At 35.3% G+C, this 20,874-nt stretch overlaps 1 protein-coding gene across 1 annotated transcript in view; it reads left to right on the top strand.

The window, feature by feature from the left end:
- ZNHIT6 (zinc finger HIT-type containing 6) overlaps positions 1 to 20,874 on the top strand; it is a 55,148-nt gene that overhangs the window by 18,094 nt on the left and 16,180 nt on the right. Inside the window, exons 6-8 of the mRNA XM_082669800.1 lie at positions 12,895 to 12,963; positions 14,392 to 14,472; positions 15,866 to 15,943. Coding sequence (XP_082525926.1) covers positions 12,895 to 12,963; positions 14,392 to 14,472; positions 15,866 to 15,943 — 228 coding nt within the window. The remainder of the gene's footprint in view (positions 1 to 12,894; positions 12,964 to 14,391; positions 14,473 to 15,865; positions 15,944 to 20,874) is intronic.

Here is a 20,874-nt window from a genome sequence, read left to right on the forward strand (position 1 = left end):
CCTTTCGATTTGCTCTGCTTTCTGCATAATTCTGGAAAATTCTAATACATTATCTTAATTTTTTATTTCTTTGTCGGTCTTACCTACATTCTGGGTAATTCATTCAGGTGTATCAACCAAGTCACTTTCCCTCCTTAGCTGTGTCTAATTAATCTGATATTTAGCCCATGTACTGAGTGGGCTTTTTGTTTGTGTTTCAGTTACACTTTTCATTTCTTGAAGTTCTGTTCCTTTCCCAAATCTACCTGGTCTTTTAGGTAGAATGTATTCCTTTCTCATGTTTTAACCTCCCTTTTTATTCAGTAATTTAGTGCGTTTGTTATTTGTGTAAATAATTCTGTCTGAATTTCTTGGAAATTTGTTACTGCTGTCTGCTGTTTCTGCTGACTTCATTTTGATGGCTTGTTTCCTTGTTTTTTTCTAAAATGTAATTATGAACTCAAGTTCATGTAGGAGGTGGTATGCATTTGCTTATGCCAGATACCCATCGCACCAATCCAGGACCCTCTTTAATTTCTTAGTCTGAAGTTTATCAGACTATACTACTGATAATAATTTGAACCCCAAACCTATTTGAGGAGTCCATACTTATTCATTCTCAATTGAAACCTTTCCCCCACCTCCTATACCTTTCTCTCTCCTTAGACCTCAAGCTGAGGTGGACAGGTTTCCTCATTGTCTCCCTTTGCTGGTTGGCAGAATTTTTCTGGTTCACTCTTTAACTGCATAGTTTTATGCAGTGATCTCAGTTTGAGGTCTCCAGCTTATGTGAGATCAGTATCTTGTCTCATGTCCCGCAGTGGCTGTTGAAACATAAGCCTTTTCGTTACCAAGCCTCTTGATTACTTGGAAGCAAAGGCCTCCAGAGCAGGTATAGCTTCCACATTCCACTATGGTTTTTAGTTCCTGCTTCCTTTTGGCCCCTGAAAATTTTTCATACTTTTTGATGAGCTCAGTATGTTTGCTGTATTTCTCAAGGATTTCTTATTGTGTGCCTTGAGAGAGTTTTCAGATGATCTTCTCCGCCAAGTTGCCCTAATTGCCTAAAATGAGTAGTGGCCCCAAACAAAGGGAAGGTCAGTTGTCGAAGATAGATGGATCAAGAAGGCATGATAATTACTTGTTCACCTAACAATTCTACTTTTAGGAGTTTATCTGATATATATAACCATACATATGGTGCAACATTGTTTGTAATAGCAAAAGAGTAGTATGAATCTAAATATCCATCAATAGTGGACTGGTTAAATAAATTATGGTACGCCTTTAAAATGGGGAAAAAATTCAGCAGCTCTAAATGTATGAATATTGGAATGGTTGCCAGAAATACTAAGTGAATAAAGATAGATACAGAACTATGTTCATTGTGTGCTACCATTGTGTGAAAAGTAAAGGTTATATCCGTATATACTTATATTAAACTATTAATAGTAGTTATCTTAAGGGAGGGAAATTGGGTGGAGGGGGACAGGGATGGGAATTACGTGCCCTTTTGTACCTTTTTTGAATTTTAGACCATGTGCATATAATACTTATTTTAAGAATAAATAAATGAATTTTTTAAATAATAATTTTAAAAGACATTGATGGCTGTGGGCAGGACCATTATACATTTTGAGTTGTAAATATATTCAATAGTCTTTGAAAAGTATTCTGATACTGTCATATAAAATTCCATGTTTTTATCCATGGCTGCATCTTTTCAGTTGTGTTTTAGTGTTTTGCTACAGAAAGCCATGGATAGCAAACCTGGAGATTATCTTGGTTGTGTTTGAATATCACATCTCGTTTGGTTGCCTAAGTCTCTCGTTTTATTTTCCTGGCTATTTGGACCTGAGGATTCAGCAGTGAGGGGGAATATATTTTGACTTGTCATTTGGAAAAAAAGAATTAGATTGAGAGACTCCTCCCCAATAATATCTTTAGCTTAACTCCAGGCATGTACTCTCTTGTGTGGTCTAACCTCCCATTCCCTAGGAATGGACCCAACTTTTGACCTTTGTCTTCTGGCAGTTTGTCTCCACATGACCTCGACCCTCATTTCGAAGCAGCCCAGTCCTTCTTCATTCCTTTACAACTGTCAGCTTAGAACTGAGTTGCTATCTTCCTTTCGGCCCAGAGTTCTTAGGCTCTCTGTCTAGGAGTCTCTCTTAAACTTAGAGTATTAAGATAGTGGAAGTGTGCCCGTTATTAAACAACAGTGTGAATTGCTATTTGAGCTCCAGTCCTATTTTAGAAGCTAGCCACTAGATGTCTCTCTTGTAAAGAAATAACCTTTTATAGATTCTTAAAATTACTTTTTGTAAGAATGTCTGTATGTGTGTAACTGAGTCACTTTGCTGTACAGCAGAGATCAGCACAGCATTGTAAATCAACTCTACTTAAATAAAAAAAATTTTTTTAATTACTTTTTGTTCTTTGGATAAAATTACAGCATTCAAATTTTATTGCGATGATATACCTATCCACCTCTGTATTAATGTCAGTAGCACTTTTTTCTTTAAACGATTATGTGGCAATACATTTCTTAAACAACAGGTTTTTTGGTTTTGTTTTTGTGGATTTGGTTTTTTTGGGGGGGTATGGTGTCTTATAAGTAGTATAGGTTTGTACTTTGTTGCAAACTAACTTTAGAAAAGAGCAAAGGAAAATGAAATGGATTTAGCAGTTGTGGTCATGGTGAGAGAGGTCGATTTGGGGGGATTACGTAATAGGTGCTCAGTACAAACTTGTTAACTAATTTAAAATGATTAGCTCTATGGTTTCTCTCCAATAACTGCTTTGATACAGTCTGATGAAAAAATTTCAAAGCAACAGCAAGGACTTAACACTTCTATTCTTTCACACTGGTTTTCTAATGGTTCCTCAGTCAATCAGGTATTCCCTTACTGGGGCCATGTAGGCAGTGGTAAGAAGGAAGTTCTTATGCCACAGCATCACAGAGGGTATATCTTTCCACAGCAACAGTTACCCAGCATTCATACAAATGGAAACCAAACATTCTTGATCATATCAGGGTCCCCATACTGGTTCAGTTAAGGAAGTCCTTCCTCAGTCACCGAGTCTGCTTCTTCATGATATGCCTCAGTAATGAGTCCCTTTCCACTTCCTTCACCGCAGCAACTATCAGCTGTCTTCTCCCATGCAGGCCCAGCTTGTCTCACCTGGGACTATTGGGGAACTTCTGAGAGCTCTCCCTGTCTTCAGTGTCTTCTCACCTCAGTCACTCTTACACATTGATGCCAGATACATCTTCCTAAAGCATGTTTTTAGTATGATGGTCACCTGCTCAGAATCTTTTAATGCTTCTTGTACCCACAGGAGTCATTAGCTCAGAGATACCTTCACTGGTCATAGGCAGAACTGCCAGTAGGTGTAATCTGTCATCTCATGTGGCTTTGGATGGACTGCCTGAAGCTCTCAAGTGTTGTACTCTATTCCATGGCCTAAAATTACCTTCCTTTCTTTATCCCCCCGCCATTTGAAATTGCTACTTTTCAGGCAGTTGGAAACATCTCTTTCAAGTATTTCTCATTACCCAAAATATGAAGGGTCTTCCTCAGTGTCTTTACTTTTTAAAAGAGGAATAATAATATATTTAATAATTTTCAAATGTTTATTTTGTATTAAACATGACAAAATTTAATTTAATTTTTATGTGTAAGGGAGTTTTCTTGGCAAGTTATTTACCTCTCTGTGCCCATTGCCTTATTTGTAAGATGCGGACAATAATGTGCCAGTTTTGTGGTTTTCAATCTAGAGTATACATCAGAATTAACTGGGATAATTTCAAAATGCAGATACCTGGGCCCGACCAACAGAATTCCTAAGTCATTGAGCCTAGGGTAGAGCTTAGGTATCTTTACATTATAAAAGAACCAGAAGAGGCTGTGCATATGTAGGGGCAGAGGATATATGGGAAATCTGTACCTTCCTCTTGATTTTGCTGTGCACCTAAAGGGCTCTAAAATAATTTGTCTTTAATTTAAAAAAAAAAAGGCACTAGGTGATTCTGATGTTTATCTCTACCTGAAAACCACTGACTTATATGCCAGTAAGTCACTGTCCTTCTTCTCAAGTAGTTCAGTGGGAAGACAAGACAGCAAACTCATAACGTAGTATGGTGAATGCTCTGATGGAAGATACATGGAGCGTTGTGGGACCACAAAGGAGGGCTCAGTGCCCCAGCCTTGGGGAAGTGTTATTCCTCAAGAGCTGGGGACTGGAAAGTCCTCCCAAGAGAAGATAGAATTTGAGCAAATTATTGAAGGACAAGGAGGAGTTTTTAAGTCTAGGGTTTTATCCAGACAGAGGGAAGGATAGTCTATGGTGAGAATATCAGATGCAAAAAGAGTAGCAAATTGAAGACAATGTAAGTAGTCTGGTATATCTAGAAACTAGGGTGGGAGTTGGGAAGTGGTAGGGGATAAGACTGGAGAGAGCCCCACTGGGGCTGGGCCTTGCAGGACCTTACATTGCCATGCCAGGGAGTTGAGATAGAGTCATACTTTAAGCAGAATACGTTCCTGTTCCTCTAAGGGATCCATACCAAATAGTGGATCTTCATAGTTGTCCCCACCTGAAACTGGGGAGAATGAAAACCATAATTCTATGTCTCACATCATTATGAAAATACTTTGAAAAGTTCCAGTTATATATTATATTGTATGTATATGTATTTCCTAATGTATTCAACTAAATGTACCCAGGCTGGTTATATTCTTAATCCTTGAATGTCTTCCCCTTTCATATTTCCTAGACATCTGTGAAAGTACACATGGTAGTTCATCTTCTCCATTATTTCTCCTTTGCCAGAGTTCCTATAGTACATATTTTCTGCAAAGTTAATGCGAAACAGATGCTGGCATTTAGTGCTGGTATTCAGTTTTTGTTATGCACATATCTGCTATCCTTTCTGTGTTCTGGTGTTTCTTAGTAGGGGCTCTATTGGCATTTTGAACAGGACAATTTTTGTTGTGTGGGACTGTCCCGTGCATTACAGGAAGGTTAGCATTTCTGGTCCCCGCCTGCTATATGCCTAAAGTGCTTCCCAGCCTTGGAACAATCAAAACTGCCTAGCCACTTCCAAATGAGATTGATGCCACTCCCAGTGGAGAACTGCATTATTAAGTGCTCAAGTATTTACAGTTATTTGAAGCAAAATGTACTTTTTCATTTCGATCTTTACCTACTATATCCATTTTCTTAATATACTGTCTACTGAAGCCAGTACCACATACTTAACCTGTTTCCTATTATCATGTAGTAGTGAAACTGATTTTTAAAAGAGCAAAATATAATATATAACTGGAACTTTTCAAAGTATTTTCATAATGATGTGAGACATAAAATTATGGTTTTCATTCTCCCCAGTTCCAGTAATTTTAATCCATGCTAAGTAACTACACAGATCCTTTGTATTCACTCTTCCAAAAACACTTACTATGGTACCAATCCTAATAAAATAGATGGATTATTTTTATGAAGTATAGTTACGTTTATGTTTGAAGCTTTAAATTTTGATCTTGAAATACATTTCAAAAAGATAAAATGCCTATGAGTGAAGAATTATGTAGATATTTTGTACATTTGTTTTTTCTTGAAGGGTTTCACATTTTTGTAGATTTTCCTTCTGCTTTAAGTTAAAATAAGATTTCGTAACCCATAGTGGAACAAAATGCCTTTTTCCTGAAATTCCATCAGGTATTATTTGCTGTGTCCAAATTTTATAACAGTTGACAATATACAGATTAGTCTATCTTTTCCGTTGCTTAGAAATGCAAGATGACATCTAGGAAGAAAAATTTAATCCCTTGTATCAAACAGTTAGGATGCTTTATTTTTCATGAAATAAAATATTCAGTTCAAACCGGTTTGAGCTATAAATAGGGTGTATTATTGGCTCTCATAACTAAATGTTCTGAGGTTGGATGGATTTCAGGGTGAATAGGTACAATGACTCAATTGTATCTTCAAGGACCCAGTTTATTGCTGATTCTCCATTGTATCTTCTATGGTGTCAGCTGAATCCTTGTAACAGTTTAGGTAAATATTTAGGAATGCTTCTTTCCCAGCATAACTGAACAGGAAACCTGAAATTCACCATGAGTGGACCGCCTAGGTCATCTGCCCAATCCTGAACCATTGTGTCCAGGAGGACATACGATGTGATTTTCTTAAGCCAGACAGTTAAGTGTATAGTCCTGGAGGTAGGGATGGGATCCATTCATCAAAATATGGTTATGGATTAGGAACGAGGATGGTGATAAGGGTTGCCAAGGAGACAAAATGTCCACTATAACTCTTAAAAGTGATTTTAAAATATGGAGGCAAATATTTAAAATAAAATATAATTGAGATCCATTTGAATTACCAGTACAGAAAAATACATGGCTTGTTACTGAACTTTCATTTCTGGAAAGTTCATAATAGTATACTAGATTGGAGCATAGACTCTGGAGTTATTGTGCTGCCTGGGTTCAAATCCCAGCTCTGCCACCTTCCAGCTGAATAATCGTGTTGGAGGAGTGACTTACTTCTCTGTACCTTAGTGTTCTCACCTGTAAATAATAGCACTTATCCCACAGAATTACAAGAATGAAATAAATTAACACATATAAAACATTTAGAACAATGCATGACATTCAAAAGGCACTTAATAAACTAGTCAGCCCTCTGTATCTGCAGGTTTTCTACTACAGATTCAGTCAACCACAGATTGAAAATATTTGGGGGGAAAAAATCTCCAGAAGGTTCCAAAAAGCAAAACTTGAATTTGCTGCACACCAGCAACTGTTTACATAGCATTTATGTTGTATTAGGTAGTATAAGCAATCTAGAGATGATTTAAAGTATATGTGAGGGGACTTCCCTGGTGGTCGAGTGGGTAAGACTCTGCACTCCTAGTGCAGGGCGCCCGGGTTTGATCCCTGGTTGGGGAACTAGATCCCGCATGCATGCTGCAACTAGGAGTTCGCATGCCGCAACTAAGAAGTCTGCGTGTGGCTAAAAGATCCCACATGGCACAGCCTATATTAATTAATTAATTAATTAATTAATCAAATATTTTATAAAATAATTTTTTTTAAATAAAGTATATGTAAGGGTGTGTGTAGGTTATATGCAAATACTACACCATTTTATATAAAGGACTTGAGCATCTTCAATTTTAGTATCTGTGCAGTGGAGTGTGGGGAAGCACTGAACCAATTCCCCCAGGATACCAGGGGATAACTATTGTTATTGCTACTTGCTAGTACTCTCTGGTAAAAGGATCTACTGGTAGTCTTCATAACCTGTAGGCTTTTCTAACTTAATAAGTGGTATAGTACTCTGAAGATCAGACTTGTGGAAAATCTAGCTTTAGCTTACCTCGTGGAGTCACCTGTATTTAAAAATCATAAGTAAAAATTTCAGGCATATTTAAACTGCACTATGTCAGTGAACTTCTCAAAAGTAGTAGGAAATACTTTCCTTAATAACTACAAACAAGGGCTAAAAAGTTAATGTCCTGAATATACTCTAGAAACAGTTATTAGAGTTAAATAGTAGGATGAGAGATCTCCTTCTAAGCCCCTCATTTCCCTCTTCTTTAAAAACCTTTGTTGGTAGTGCACTAACCACAGAATGAAATCCATATTGTTTGGCAGAACATTCAGAGCCCTTTATAATCTGGCATTAGCCCACATGTCCAGTTTCATAAACACTGAATTCCATGTAAGTGGAGTTTGGTTATAAATTCATGGCGCAATATTCTAAGTTAAAGGCCCCATCAGTATTTCTGTTCTGAGCTTCATAACTCACAGGACATTAAACTGAATGTAAAATTATAACAATGGTAAAAATAGTAACTAGCATTTTTGATTACTATGTTCTGAGCTCTTGACGTGTATGTACTCATTTAATCCTATGATATAAATACTGTTCTCCCCATTTTACTGTGAGAACCCTGAGGCACAGAGATGTGTCTCTTGCTCAAGATCACATGAAGTAATAAATTTTGTTAAGAGTAGGTTTCAGAGTCCACTTAATCTCTGCCCTCTCCTACCTCTGGGCATTACAGTATATTGGATATCCTTTCTGTGTACAGTGTCAATAAAGAACAGGGTTCTTTTATGTGAAACTCTATAAGCTTCTCACAGTGATTTGGAAGAAAAACGCAGTGGGTTGGTGGTTGCCTCACTGCCCTAAAAAGAGGTCTGCTTTGGGCTCATCCCCTCAGTCTCTTTGCATCCCTAATGCCTAGCGAGCCCTTAGAAGTGTTTTTTGAGTAAATGTTTGTTAATCAGTGATGGAATGGAATGAGAATTGTTGATTTTTTTTTTTTTTAGGAACAAAAATATTCATGCTCATTTAAATTTTATATTAGAAATCTTAGTTCTTAGAATTCAGCCTCCATGTGTAACTCTTAGTCGTATCGTATTTCTTGAGGAAGATAGTTTTGAAGCTGTCAAATAATTAGATAAGTAATCATTTGACAGTTCTGGTTGGATAATAATTTCTGAGATAAAAAGGAAACACCTTAAAATAACACTTCTAATAATAAAATGTTTTTAAGTTTAAAAAGAATATTAAAATTATTCCTGTCCTTTCTGTGACTACCATCCTGCACTTCCCCATGAAAATATCTTTGATTTTTCTGATTATAAAAACTACTAGTCAGTCATTATGTCAACAATTTATTTAATACAGACACATAAAGTAAGAATTAAGTCCTTTCACAATGTTAAGAAATAACCGTAGTTAAAAGCTTGGGGCATATCCTTCATACTTGTAAATACAAAGTCATGAAGTCAGAAGAATAATTGAGTATGTAGGTATAGTACTTCCCCCCCAAATTTATGTCTTCATCCACATATTACTTTCTTGAAACTGGGAGAAAATGATCCTTAATAGTTTCTAGTAAGCAAGAGTTGTTAAATAAGTGTCCTATATTAACTCATTAAAATCAAGTATAAAAAATATTTATTTTCATCATTTAATACTTATATATATAAGTATTTCTCAACTTTTTTTTCATTATTGCCTCCCAAGGAGGCTTTTTAAACATTTTCCCTTAAACTGCACCCCCCCCCCGATATTTTGATACCACAGTTATACTCTATATATCTGTTCATGTACAGGCGCCCTCTAAAGGGCCACAAACCATTATACTATCTAAGACTTTCTTTATCCTCCTAAGAACCAGTTTTCACCCTTTTTTGGGTGATGCTGCCCCCGTTGAGAATGCATGGGGTATGTGTGTGTGTGAGAGAGAATGTGTGTGTGTGTGTGTGTGTGTGTTGATATTTGGGGGAGGAGGAGAAAAGGCTTTGCTGTGCATGAATAGTTACTTCAGTTTCGTGGCACTCAGAGAGAAGGGGTCAGTTTTTCTGTTACTTTATCAGGTTGTCCAGAAGGGAACATTAGGTTTAATGATTACCACCATTACTTCACCAGTCTATTATCAAACTCTAAACATAGTGCCTTGGAGTGCCTAAGTGACCGAGAATATTCTGGGTACCGTATTTCTGTTCTTGAGAATGTTGATAAATACGACAAGGACACAATGACATTATTACAGTTGAAAGCATTTTATTGAATTTAGGGAATAGTAGTCCTAATGCATTAAGAACAATAATAAATGTTTAAACCTCTGTCCCAGTGGTTCTCAAAAATAGTGATTTTGCCTCCCGGAGGACATTTGCAATATTTGGGAGCATTTTTGGTTGTCACAACTAAGGGAGTGGGTGTTGCTAGTGGCATCTCATGGTTAGAGGCCTGGGATGCTGCTGAGCATCTTGCAATGCACAAGACAATGTACCTCCACCCCTCAAACCATAATAGAATTATCTGGTCCAAAATGTCAGCACTGCTGAAGTTGAGAAACCCAGCTTTATCCTAATGATTCTATTTCTTGGAATCTATCTTTAGAAAATAATCCAAAATACAGCAACAGTTATGTATATGCCTAAAGATACTCACCGAAGCATTCTTTAATTTTTTTCCTTTACAAAATCTGTCCTTTCAGAAAACTTATAAGCAAAAAAGAGGGGGACTCAGAGTTCCCCTCATAAGTAATGTTGTTGGGATTTTGATGTATGTGTATTTTTTTAAGTGGGACATATATCACTATATATACTTATGAAAAATGAGAAACAAACTCAATTCTTTCAGACTCAGGAAGAGATTTAGTTGCCTGTGTCAGGACCACATCAATTTCAGGAAAACTAAAGAACTACTTTAGAGATAATTAACTCACTCATTTCAGGAATTGTTTATACAACACCCTTCAACCTCTTTGTCCACTCTTACTTAAATCTTATACTCTGCATTACTGTTCTCAAATGCCTCTTATACTACCATAGAGTAAAAAAGTACAGGCAGTTTTTCAATGAAGTTAACTTTTAGTTCTGTAAGGTAAATGATGGTCCCATCCCTGAGGATATTCTTTTATTTTTTTCTTTACTGTGATTTAATATGGAAGAACAAGAACAAATGGTAAAAAATTGGAAGCAATCATAAATGTCTATCAGTAAAGAGTAGATAAATAGATTTTAGCATTCTTCATGCAATGGAATACAATGTAGCAGTTAAAATTAATGAACTAATTTACGTGTATATTCGTAAATCTCCAAAGCATAATGTAAATGAAAAGCAAAGCATAAGATATTTAGAGTATAACACTGAAATAAATGTTGATATCACACAAAATACTGTATTATTTATAGATATGTGTATATATATATACATATATATATATATATAAAATCATGGATGACAAAAATAAACACCCAACCTCAGGATAGTAGTTACCTCTGATGATGAGAAGAGAATTGGATCAAGGAACAGTAAAAAGACTCATCAACCATGTTAATAATCTTATATTTCTTAGAAGAAAAGTATCTCAAGCATATAAATATGGCAATATACAAGTTGGTTAAATCTGACTATGGTTACATTAAATGTTTTTATTCTCTTTTTGTTTTTGAAATATTGCAACATCATATTTTTTTAAAACTAAATGTACTTTTCAGATTTGTTCATATTTGAACTGAGGCCAAATATAGAAAGATTTTTATAATAGTCATAATTTAGCAATGTATATATAATAAAAGTAATGAATGATTTCCTCATAACCACAACTAACTACAGCAAATAAAATTATTTTCAAGGGCTTTTCTCTCTTTGTTTTTGGAATGTTAAGTACTTTCTGAAGGTATTTAGGGTCTACTGAACGTTAAGAAAGGTGAATGATTCTTGAAGTTACTCAAGCAATGGTTGGGGTAATTGAGTATGATTTACAGTTCCACAAGATGACAAGTTGGTCAACTTTTTTCTTCCCCATGTAACTTATCAAGTATATTTAGAAAGAAACCATATTGTACATTAAGATTAAAAAATCAGTTTATTTCATAGTAAGAGAGAAATGTGGTATCTCTCAGCCTCTTGATAGTGATACTACGCGATGCCTGTTTCACAGATAACAAATATTGCAAGGTGTTTCATTTTAGAAGACTTCTTTGTTTAAAACCAGTAACTTTGTGGTTTGCATTCAGATTTTTTTTTTAAGTTTTTTCCTCTGAGATTTTAGACATCTGACCTTTAAATTAGTAAGGGGTGCTTTACAACTTTATTCTATCCAAAAAAATATTAAACTTAACATGTTTGTTTCTTGTGTGATAAGTGGCACTATCAACATAAGCGTAATCAAGCATATTTTCCTCTAACTAGTGCTCAAAACTGTCTTGTTATTAACCAAATCTGTGATTACTTACCCTAATAGAAGGATTTTTACTTGATTTTATGCTAGTTGTCCTCAGACAAAAATTTGCTTAAATCATATAAATGTTTGGTGGGAGATACTCTGCTAGATTGTATTAAAAGAAAATTATTTTAGATTTTGGGCTCGTGCTGCTAAGGGATAGTTTTATAGGAGATGCTAGCCATTGCTTGGGCATACAGCTGGCAATTAACTTGCCAGTGGGTTGTTAGAAATTTCTTCTAAGTAAGGAGAATGTGTAAAACGATCATGTAATGAAGGCGTTTAAATTTCTGTAATGGATTGACTATTTTGAGCATTAAATTTTTTAAAAAAGGAATGGTGTCTAGTGTCACCAAATTTAGATATGTTAAATAGAGCATATGGCTATTTTTCTAAAATCACACATTTAGTGAATTATTACTGTTGATCCTGTTATCAAACCAAAGTTTAGACTGAAAGTGAAGGGACTAACTCAGAGTGCATTCTGCTTAGCAACCAACTTGTCTCCTGTTTTGCTACTGAATGCAAGTACTCATGGCTCAGAAGTGTATCTGCAGCCAGCTGGTCTCAACCAGACAATACTTCATTCACCTAATTTCCAGACTAGTCAGGCAGAGACATCAGCTCATTATTTTTAGTCACGAGGAAATTTATTTGTAAACTTCAAGCAGTAGCAAAGTGATCTCAGAAGCCCCTGAACTATGAGAAATTGCCTTCTAATTCAAGAATGCGAAGTCCTTGGAATTTCGAACTGCTCTGCCTAATGTTTTTTCCTCTTAAAACCTCTTGCAAGTATATTGTTTAAAAAACATAGCCTCTAGGGCTTCCCTGGTGGCACAGTGGTTGAGGGTCCGCCTGCCGATGCAGGGGACGCGGGTTCGTGCCCCGGTCCGGGAAGATCCCACATGCTGTGGAGCGGCTGGGCCTGTGAGCCATGACCGCTGAGCGTGCGCGTCCGGAGCCTGTGCTCTGCAACGGGAGAGGCCACAACAGTGAGAGGCCCACGTAAAATACTTTTTAGTAGAAAAAATACGTTAAATTCTAAGAATACTTTTAGAATTATTATCTGAAAACAAAAATTCAAGAAATCAGTTTTTTGTTCAGACTTTTATTGTCTGCCTTGATCTCCACATGATTATTTTCTGTCTTAGAAAACGACAGTTCTGTTGGCATGTGAAGCTCCAGTTTCCTCAGAGTCAAGCTGTGTATGTAGAAAAAAGGTATAGTATCACGACTGTCTGTTAAGAACTCACTTGTTTTCATTTTGTCTCCATATTTGAAATAAACTGTTAACTTAAACGTGATGTCAATAGTAGACTGGATAACTAAGTGTGGTATATTCATACAATGCAATGCTACACACCACTGAAAATGAATGAACTACATCTACACATATCAATGTGGATGAATCTCAAACATAATGTTGAGTGAGAAAAACAAGTTAAGGAAGAATGCAGAGTATGATTTTCGGATGTAAATGTGAAAAAAATGAAAGTATACTTCTTAGGAATACTTTTAGTGGTGGTAGAGCTCTAAGGGAAATGATTAGCACAGAAATCATGATGGTGTTTACTTCAGCATGGGGACAGATGTTAAGGAGAGCGATGCAGGGAGAATCAAGAGGGCTGAATCAAGAGGAAGAATCTTAAGCAAGGTGGTTATATAGGAAATGAAAAATAAGCCAAAATTCTGCTATGATAAAATTGCTGCTATTAACATCATAGTGTGTTCTCAGAAAATACGTGATTTTAGACATGTATATATGTGTATTCATAATTGGAAGTAATTTGCGTAACAGTTTTTTATCCTACTTTTTTCATATTATGAGCATTTCAAATGTCATTTAAAAATTTGAATGGTGATATACTATTTGATTCCTTGGGTTAGGAAAATTTTAAGTTGGTTTTTAAATAATATCTTTAGCATATATTCACATTATGCATAAATGTCCTCTCTTTGTAATTGTCATATGGATTTTAGGGAAGAACTTTCTTATTTAAGGTTGCATACCAGACTAAAGACAGGGAAAGGACTCATATTTTACAGGTGGGGTATGCAGCACAGTAGTGTATATGAATATGTATAAGTGATTAAGGAAAATCGCTAGTTCAAAACAGTGTCTTAATTTTGTTTCTACAGCTTTATAGTATAAAACAATATGCATACATACATACAGGAAATTTGGTAAACCTAAAATGCTTTGTTTCCAGGGAGAGTAGTACCAATTTTTTAACTTGGTCTTATGATTTAGAATAAATAAATTTGAACATGCACTGAAACTAGCACCGTCTGAAACCTTTTTTTCAGATTTTTGATTTCTGCAACTTTCAAATCTACTTCACTGTGGTATCTTTCTTTTCATCTTTGAACACAGGAGTGTGTTAAATGAGGCTTTGTATTTTTATAATTGATTTATAGGGAACGTCTCAAAATATTATTTTTAAGACTTGTTAAATGTGTCCAAGAAGTGTTTTTGAGCTTTTTTCCTAAGTAATTTTTGCTTAAAAGGATATTATATTTTGCCAAGACTAAAATAAAAGGTCCGTGTTCAGTTATTTTTTTAAAGCCACAATATTTAGTAATTCTAAGTTAACACCTTTAGTAGAAAATTATAAGTAATGAGTTTTGTTTTTGTTTTTGTTGGGAAGAGTACCAGATGATAAAACTATTAATGAAATCCTAAGACCTTACATTGATCCTGAAAAGTCTGATCCTGTAATTCGTCAAAGGTATGTTTCAAAAATCTTGTAACTTTCTGAAATTATTAAAAATGTTGAGGTATTTACTATATGCATATTTATTAAATAAAGCCATGTCTTTATTAGAGTATAATGTTTCTGTACTGTTTACTTTCTGTCCCATTTCCTTGGTGTGTACTCAAGGCTTTATCAGTCAGAGATGATGCTCTGGGTGAGGATTTTGGTTATAGTAATAACAGCAGTACTTAACACTGTTTGCTGCATTCCAGACTACTCTTTGAAGCTTATAATAATAAATGTATTAATTCATTTAATCCTCACAATAACCCTTTAAGGTAGATTATTGCCGTTATATCTATTTTACAAGATGGGGAAACTGAGCCTTAAAGTGGTTAAGTGACTTCACATGGCTAATAAGTAGGGAAGCTAGGATTCAAATCCAGGTGGTCTGGAGTCAGAGTCTGTACTCTTACCCCTTAAACTAAACTGCCTTTCACAGTTGAACTAAAAACTCTGAAAATTGAGTTTCCAAGTAGTTAAAGACAGGAAATCCTATTTCAGCCAAGTCTTCATAAAACTGAGTAATACACACTCTGCCTCCTGTCCAGAAACACACCATGGACAAAAATGGTTAACATAGCATAGTGGAAAGATTCAGTTATGAATATCTGGGTTAGAATAGCTGATTCTGTCCCTTATTAGCTATGTGACCAGGAACCAACTTACTTCCGCACCTTAATTTTTTCCATCAGTAAAATGAGAATGATGATGTTTACTAGATAGAGTTGTTATGAAGCTTGTAAAAAATTACATATATACAGTTCTAGTACAGAGTCTAGCACATAGTAAGCAGCGCTCAAAAAAGGAAACTATTAATATGTGAATTATTCATGTTTTTGAGCAGGAATTTCTTTTCACTGGGTGATACCTGCTTAGGTTATGAATACTTGTTTTGGTTAAAATTTGAAACTGAGTGGATTCTGAAGTGTCTGATTCAGTTCTAGTTAAATCTCATCTTCTACTTTTCATAGAAAGTGGTGCCCAGACTCAAACAAATCCATGTCACATATCAAGCGTGTCTCTGGGACCGCTACCAGAGTTGAGTTTCTTTTCCTCATTACCGATAATCTAATTGTTAATTGCTGGTCATATATTTAACAATAAGACAAAATACCTGCCACCAAATTGGATACATTTTTAAAAAATAAGTAAATTAGCAAGATTAATCTGTACAGAGAGAAGAAAGGTAATTTTTAAAACAGATCCTTGGTTGAAAAATATCTTTAACACCGTTTCTGTGCTTGGATAGATAAATTTTAAGTATTATTAATAACTACTCATAGATGCTTAGTTTCCATAGGCACAGTTTTAAAATACACTAAAAATCAGTTTTGCTTCCTTTAATATGACATTTTTATTTCAGGTTGAAAGCCTACATTCACTCTCAGACTGGGGTCCGAATTTTAATGAAGGCAGAAAATATGCAGCAAAATTTAGTAAGGTAAAATTGCTTCCCTCTCCATTTCTTTAAATGTTTTCTAATTCTGTAATATAATTAAGTAGCTTGCTTAGCTTAAGTGGCTAGTTATTATGCTAATTATCTGGCAATCAACAAAGCGTAGGCTTTTAAAAATGACCTTCAAATTAAAATTTTTAAATAATCACACTTATCATAATACAGGATAAATTCAATTGAAAAATCACCTGGTTAGAATATTTTAAAATAACATCATGTGCAATGGAAAGATTTTTAAATCCCATTTTAACTTATTTCAAGAAATATTCTGTACAACAGAGTTCCAAAGTTCAAGTTTTTGCTTTTGGAAATAAAAAATTCCTGTGATGAACTGACCATTGTATATATCACAGTGAAAAGAACTCTACGTAGAAATGTGAAGAAAGCCAGGTTCTAAGAAACTATGTGATTTGAGAGTTTTAATATCACTGGACTCCCTGTTCCTTCATTAATGGAATGATGAAGGAGACTACACTAAAAGATCTCTGAGAGTCCCTTCAGTGTCTGCAGTTATGTGTCATTACATTGAATTGCAAAACCCTGATCTTTAATATCTGTGATGCTTTCCCTGTCTTCCATCGTTTCATTAACAAAACTACTAGATCCAGTTCAGACTAGATAGGATTGGTCTCATCTGCTAGTAGAGCTTAGAGATGTAAGCATCCAGGCTGTGAAAGCAGAGCTGGGTTTGAATCCCAGCTGTGCCTGCTCCCAGTTACGTTAACTTGAGTAAATTACATAGCCTAACTTGCCTTCGTTTCCTCATCTCTAAACTGGAGGTGATGATAATCAGATTATCATGAGAGATTAAGATGATTATTTAGCACATGGTAAGTGCATGCTTTTATTATTTCTACTATTACTATTACTACTACAGAAGATAAATGGATTCTTAAAAAAATCTTCTAAAATTCAAGGAAACCAAAGTTGTATGTGATAAAAGGTAAATGTAGGATACAGAATATTTTAAAGTTTATAATATAGGGCAGACTGCATAGGCCCAGATAGCATTCATTTTTGACTTGGAAATATGTACTGTAAATCTACGAAGAGGGAAAGGGAATGGCGATCTCAGCTTGTCCTAGGAGACAGGGTTTTGTGGGAGAGTGACAGAAATGCATGCAGCATGACATGACCCAGAGGGGAGCATTTGGTAAAACTGTTTTGGGCAGTTGCATAGAAGGAAATGAGAACATAGAAAGACCAGAACACAGGAGGATACTAATAAGACTGGTAGGTTTTATTTTAACAAAGAACCAAAGAGGATAAACCTTCACCAATAAAAAAGGTTAGAGGAGCGTACTGCAGTGAGATGAGATGACCTAATTCTAGACACTCAACTTCTCTGGGCTTCATGTCCCTTTAAGGTCCTTTACTTTCTCTTATTTTATGACTTTCCTTCTTTAGGAACCCAAAAAGGACTTTGGTTGGGCCTTGGGTTAACCTTCTTAATCCCCAAAGGGGAGGGAATGATAGATTAATAAAGTAAAAGGTAAGTGGTATTGACTTAAAGGAATACCTAGAATAGGCTGTTTTGTTACTAAACCTGAGCCAAACTTAGTAACATGAAAAGTACTCTGACTTTACCTTATCTATGTAGAAAACATGTCTTCCAGATTTCCCCATTTGAGTTGTTTACTTGAACTCAATGATATATGAAAATACCATCAAAGAAGAGGAAGCAGAAGTATACAACCAAGATCTAAGAACTTTGTATTTAAAAATTGCCACCCTATTTAACTTTGACTAGTGATATTATCACTTTAAGGCAATAATAATGTTAGAAACTCCAATTGAGGTAGCTTTTATCATGAAGGTGGACCTAAGTTGGAGTAAGGTACATCCTTATATTTCTGACTGTTCAGTCAGCCTTAAGGTATAGTTATCCTAATTTCTACAGAACTTCCTAGTTTTATTAGGATTTTCTAATCATGAATAATGCAAGTAGATACTATGGAGATACATTTAGAAATAGATTTTTTTTAATTAAAGATTTTTTAACCAGTGTTCACCAGATAGTACATTCATAGATAGGCTAAGATGAGCATTCACATTTGATTGTATGCTTAATCACAGTTATACCATTAAAGGGAAGTACATTCAGAGAACATCTAAGTAAGATTATTATAGGTTATAAAATGTGGGCTTCTAATTTAAGATAAGGAGAATTTTATTATTTCCTAAAAAGTACTTAGAAGGTAGAACCATGTATTTTCCTTGTGGCTTTCTGATTTTAAAGGTATCATATGATTTATAGCATTCCAGTAAATTCAGAGTAGAGTCTTTTTACCAAATACTTGGTATTGCCAATTTCCAGTGGTTGTGTTTTCCATTCTTGAAGAGTTTATGACAATTGTCCCATGATATACCTGATCAGCTAGAGCAATCTTAAATGTTTCCCAGGCTTTAGCTTTGCCATTTTTAGGTTTAGGTGATCATAGAATGTATGTCTAACTCTAAAGAATTTGTTGCTGATCTGTTTCAGAGTTTTCTTTCCAGAATACACAGGGTTTGAATTTGTATCTTCTTATAAAAGTAAATATGTCTTCTTAAGTAAATCCATTCATTCATTCAGCAAACACTTAGTACCCATTGTGGTCCAGGTGTTGTTCAAGACATTAGGCTGATAGCAGCAAGCAAAACTGTTCCTGTCTCTGTGGAGCTTACATTCCCAGTGGAGGAGAATTCATGTAAGGTACCCTCTTGCCACATCATTTCTCACCAGCTTCCTGTTCTCAGAAAGTAAATGAGTGTTTTGAGGCAGAAAAGCCTATGTTGGTAACACCAGGCACCATCAGAGGCAGCCATTGTATTGCTGCTAACTTAAGTTATTACTGACAAGTTAGAATACTCCCAGCTTTGATACTGTCCATTTAATTGTAATTTTTCAAATCTATTGAATTTTAGACCTATATTTTACTTATTAATAGAATCATTTATTTTTCATGAAGAAATTCAGATACATTTTCTATTTTTTATGTTTACTTTGCTGCTTTGATGTTTATATAAGATCCTGATTTTGATAAAGATGTGATTTAAGCTATTGTGGGGTGATTCTTTCCAGATTTACTCAAAAGTCATTAATTAAGCACATTTACTCTCCTAGGCATATAAATAAAAATTGGGGTTTATACAAGACTGAGTAGGGTACAGTTCTGTTGTAGCAGAGAAAACAGACATGAAGTAAAGGTGCCTGGGGTACCTGGCATGGATCTGTCTTCTGAGAGATGGAGGTAAGGCCTGGAGAGGCTTAGGGCACATTGAGTTTCAAGTAGAAGTGGCATCATTTTCTCGAACGTTATTTTCAAAAAGAATGGCCTTTCTATACTAATCCCTTATTACTAAGCTCCCTTCAGAGTAAGATTATATCGCATTCCAACAAGAAATAGTAACTCCTTCCAGAATACATAATCTGTGGAGAAGTAGACCTTATTTTACTTTAAGAGGTTCCAGGTTAGACTTTGTAGACCAAAAGTTTTACCATTACAAATACTAAATTTATTAAATCACTACTTCTCAAACCTAACACAAATTATGAGATGTTCCAAAATAACCTTTTTGCTCTTATCCAAAAACCTACATCAAAGTAGATTTTCTATAAATTTGAAATAATGTTATAAATTTGATGCAGACCTTGGAAAGCTACTAAGTTTCTGTTTTCCCATCTGAAAGAGAGGATCAAAACAAAGGTATTGCACTGTTGTAAAGATTGCTTCCAGATAATGCATGTCAGCTACTTAGTATGGTGCCAGGTACATAGCAAATCAGTCTCAGTAAATATGTATTATTCATGTATTACAAGTTGCAGCATTTAGGTCAACATCTTGCTGAGTTGACTCAATGAATGTAAGAGTTTTTGTTGTTTTAATCCTAGAAATTACTTTTCTTAGTATCAATAAAAGGAGGAAATCTGTTTTTAAAAAAAAGTTCTGTGTGGCTGGCAGTTGACTTACGTATTACTTTTTGAAAAATAATGGCTTCTTTCAGCCAAATGATTTCTTATACTTCTGGGAAGTACTCTAAGTTCAATATTAGCTATGCTCCCAACAGGTCACTCACCACTAACCACAAGGGGGCAGATACCCAATCATGTTAGTTTACATTTCTTTTGACATAAATAGTATTGGAAGAATATGAAGCTTCAGGGGCTACTTTATTTAAGATGTCATCAACTGTTATCTCTGTACAAATGACTCCCAAATCTAGAGATATTTTCAACCTTTCTCCCAGACTTCAAATGTTAGTTTGCATGTATCTTCACTTACACATCTCATTAAATCTTAAACTCAACATGTTTAGATCTCATCACACCACATCCATTTGTTCCTAGTGTGTGTTTCTGTGTGTGTTGTTTTAAATGAGGATTAAATGGACTGCTGATGTACCTGACATCTAGTAAACAGTCAGTAAATGTTGACAGTCATTGCTTGTTATTGGCACTGTCATTCTTCTTGTAAGCAAGGCATATGACCTTAGAGCCATCTTTCACTTCTCCCTCACCACCCTGCCTTACGTGGTAGGCCTCCATATGAGCCTTCTGTATGTTCTCTCCATTCTTTTGAGAACATTATTGTTTATCAGTGTCTACAGTGGAGCCTATCCCTTCCCCCCAACTGGATGTAATCCTTATCCTTTGAGCTTCAAAACTTCTCATAGGTTCCTGCAATCCTGTCTTATATTTTATCCCAATAAAACATCCCATATGATGATAAACTCCCTTTTGAAGACAGTGGCTGCCTTAGGCATCTTCATCTTTATATTTCCTGCAGTGCTGAGTCAGTGACTTTCCCATAATAGGAATTCAGTTTTAATTTTTTTAATAAGTAGTGTACTAATGCACTTAAATATATGTGTGCCTGCTATGTGCTAGGTGTTGATACCACTTTAATACTCTAAAGCAGGGTTTGGACAGCTTT

This window comes from Grampus griseus (genome assembly GCF_964374135.1).
Source record: "Grampus griseus genome assembly, chromosome: 1".
In the NCBI taxonomy this organism is placed as follows: domain Eukaryota; kingdom Metazoa; phylum Chordata; class Mammalia; order Artiodactyla; family Delphinidae; genus Grampus; species Grampus griseus.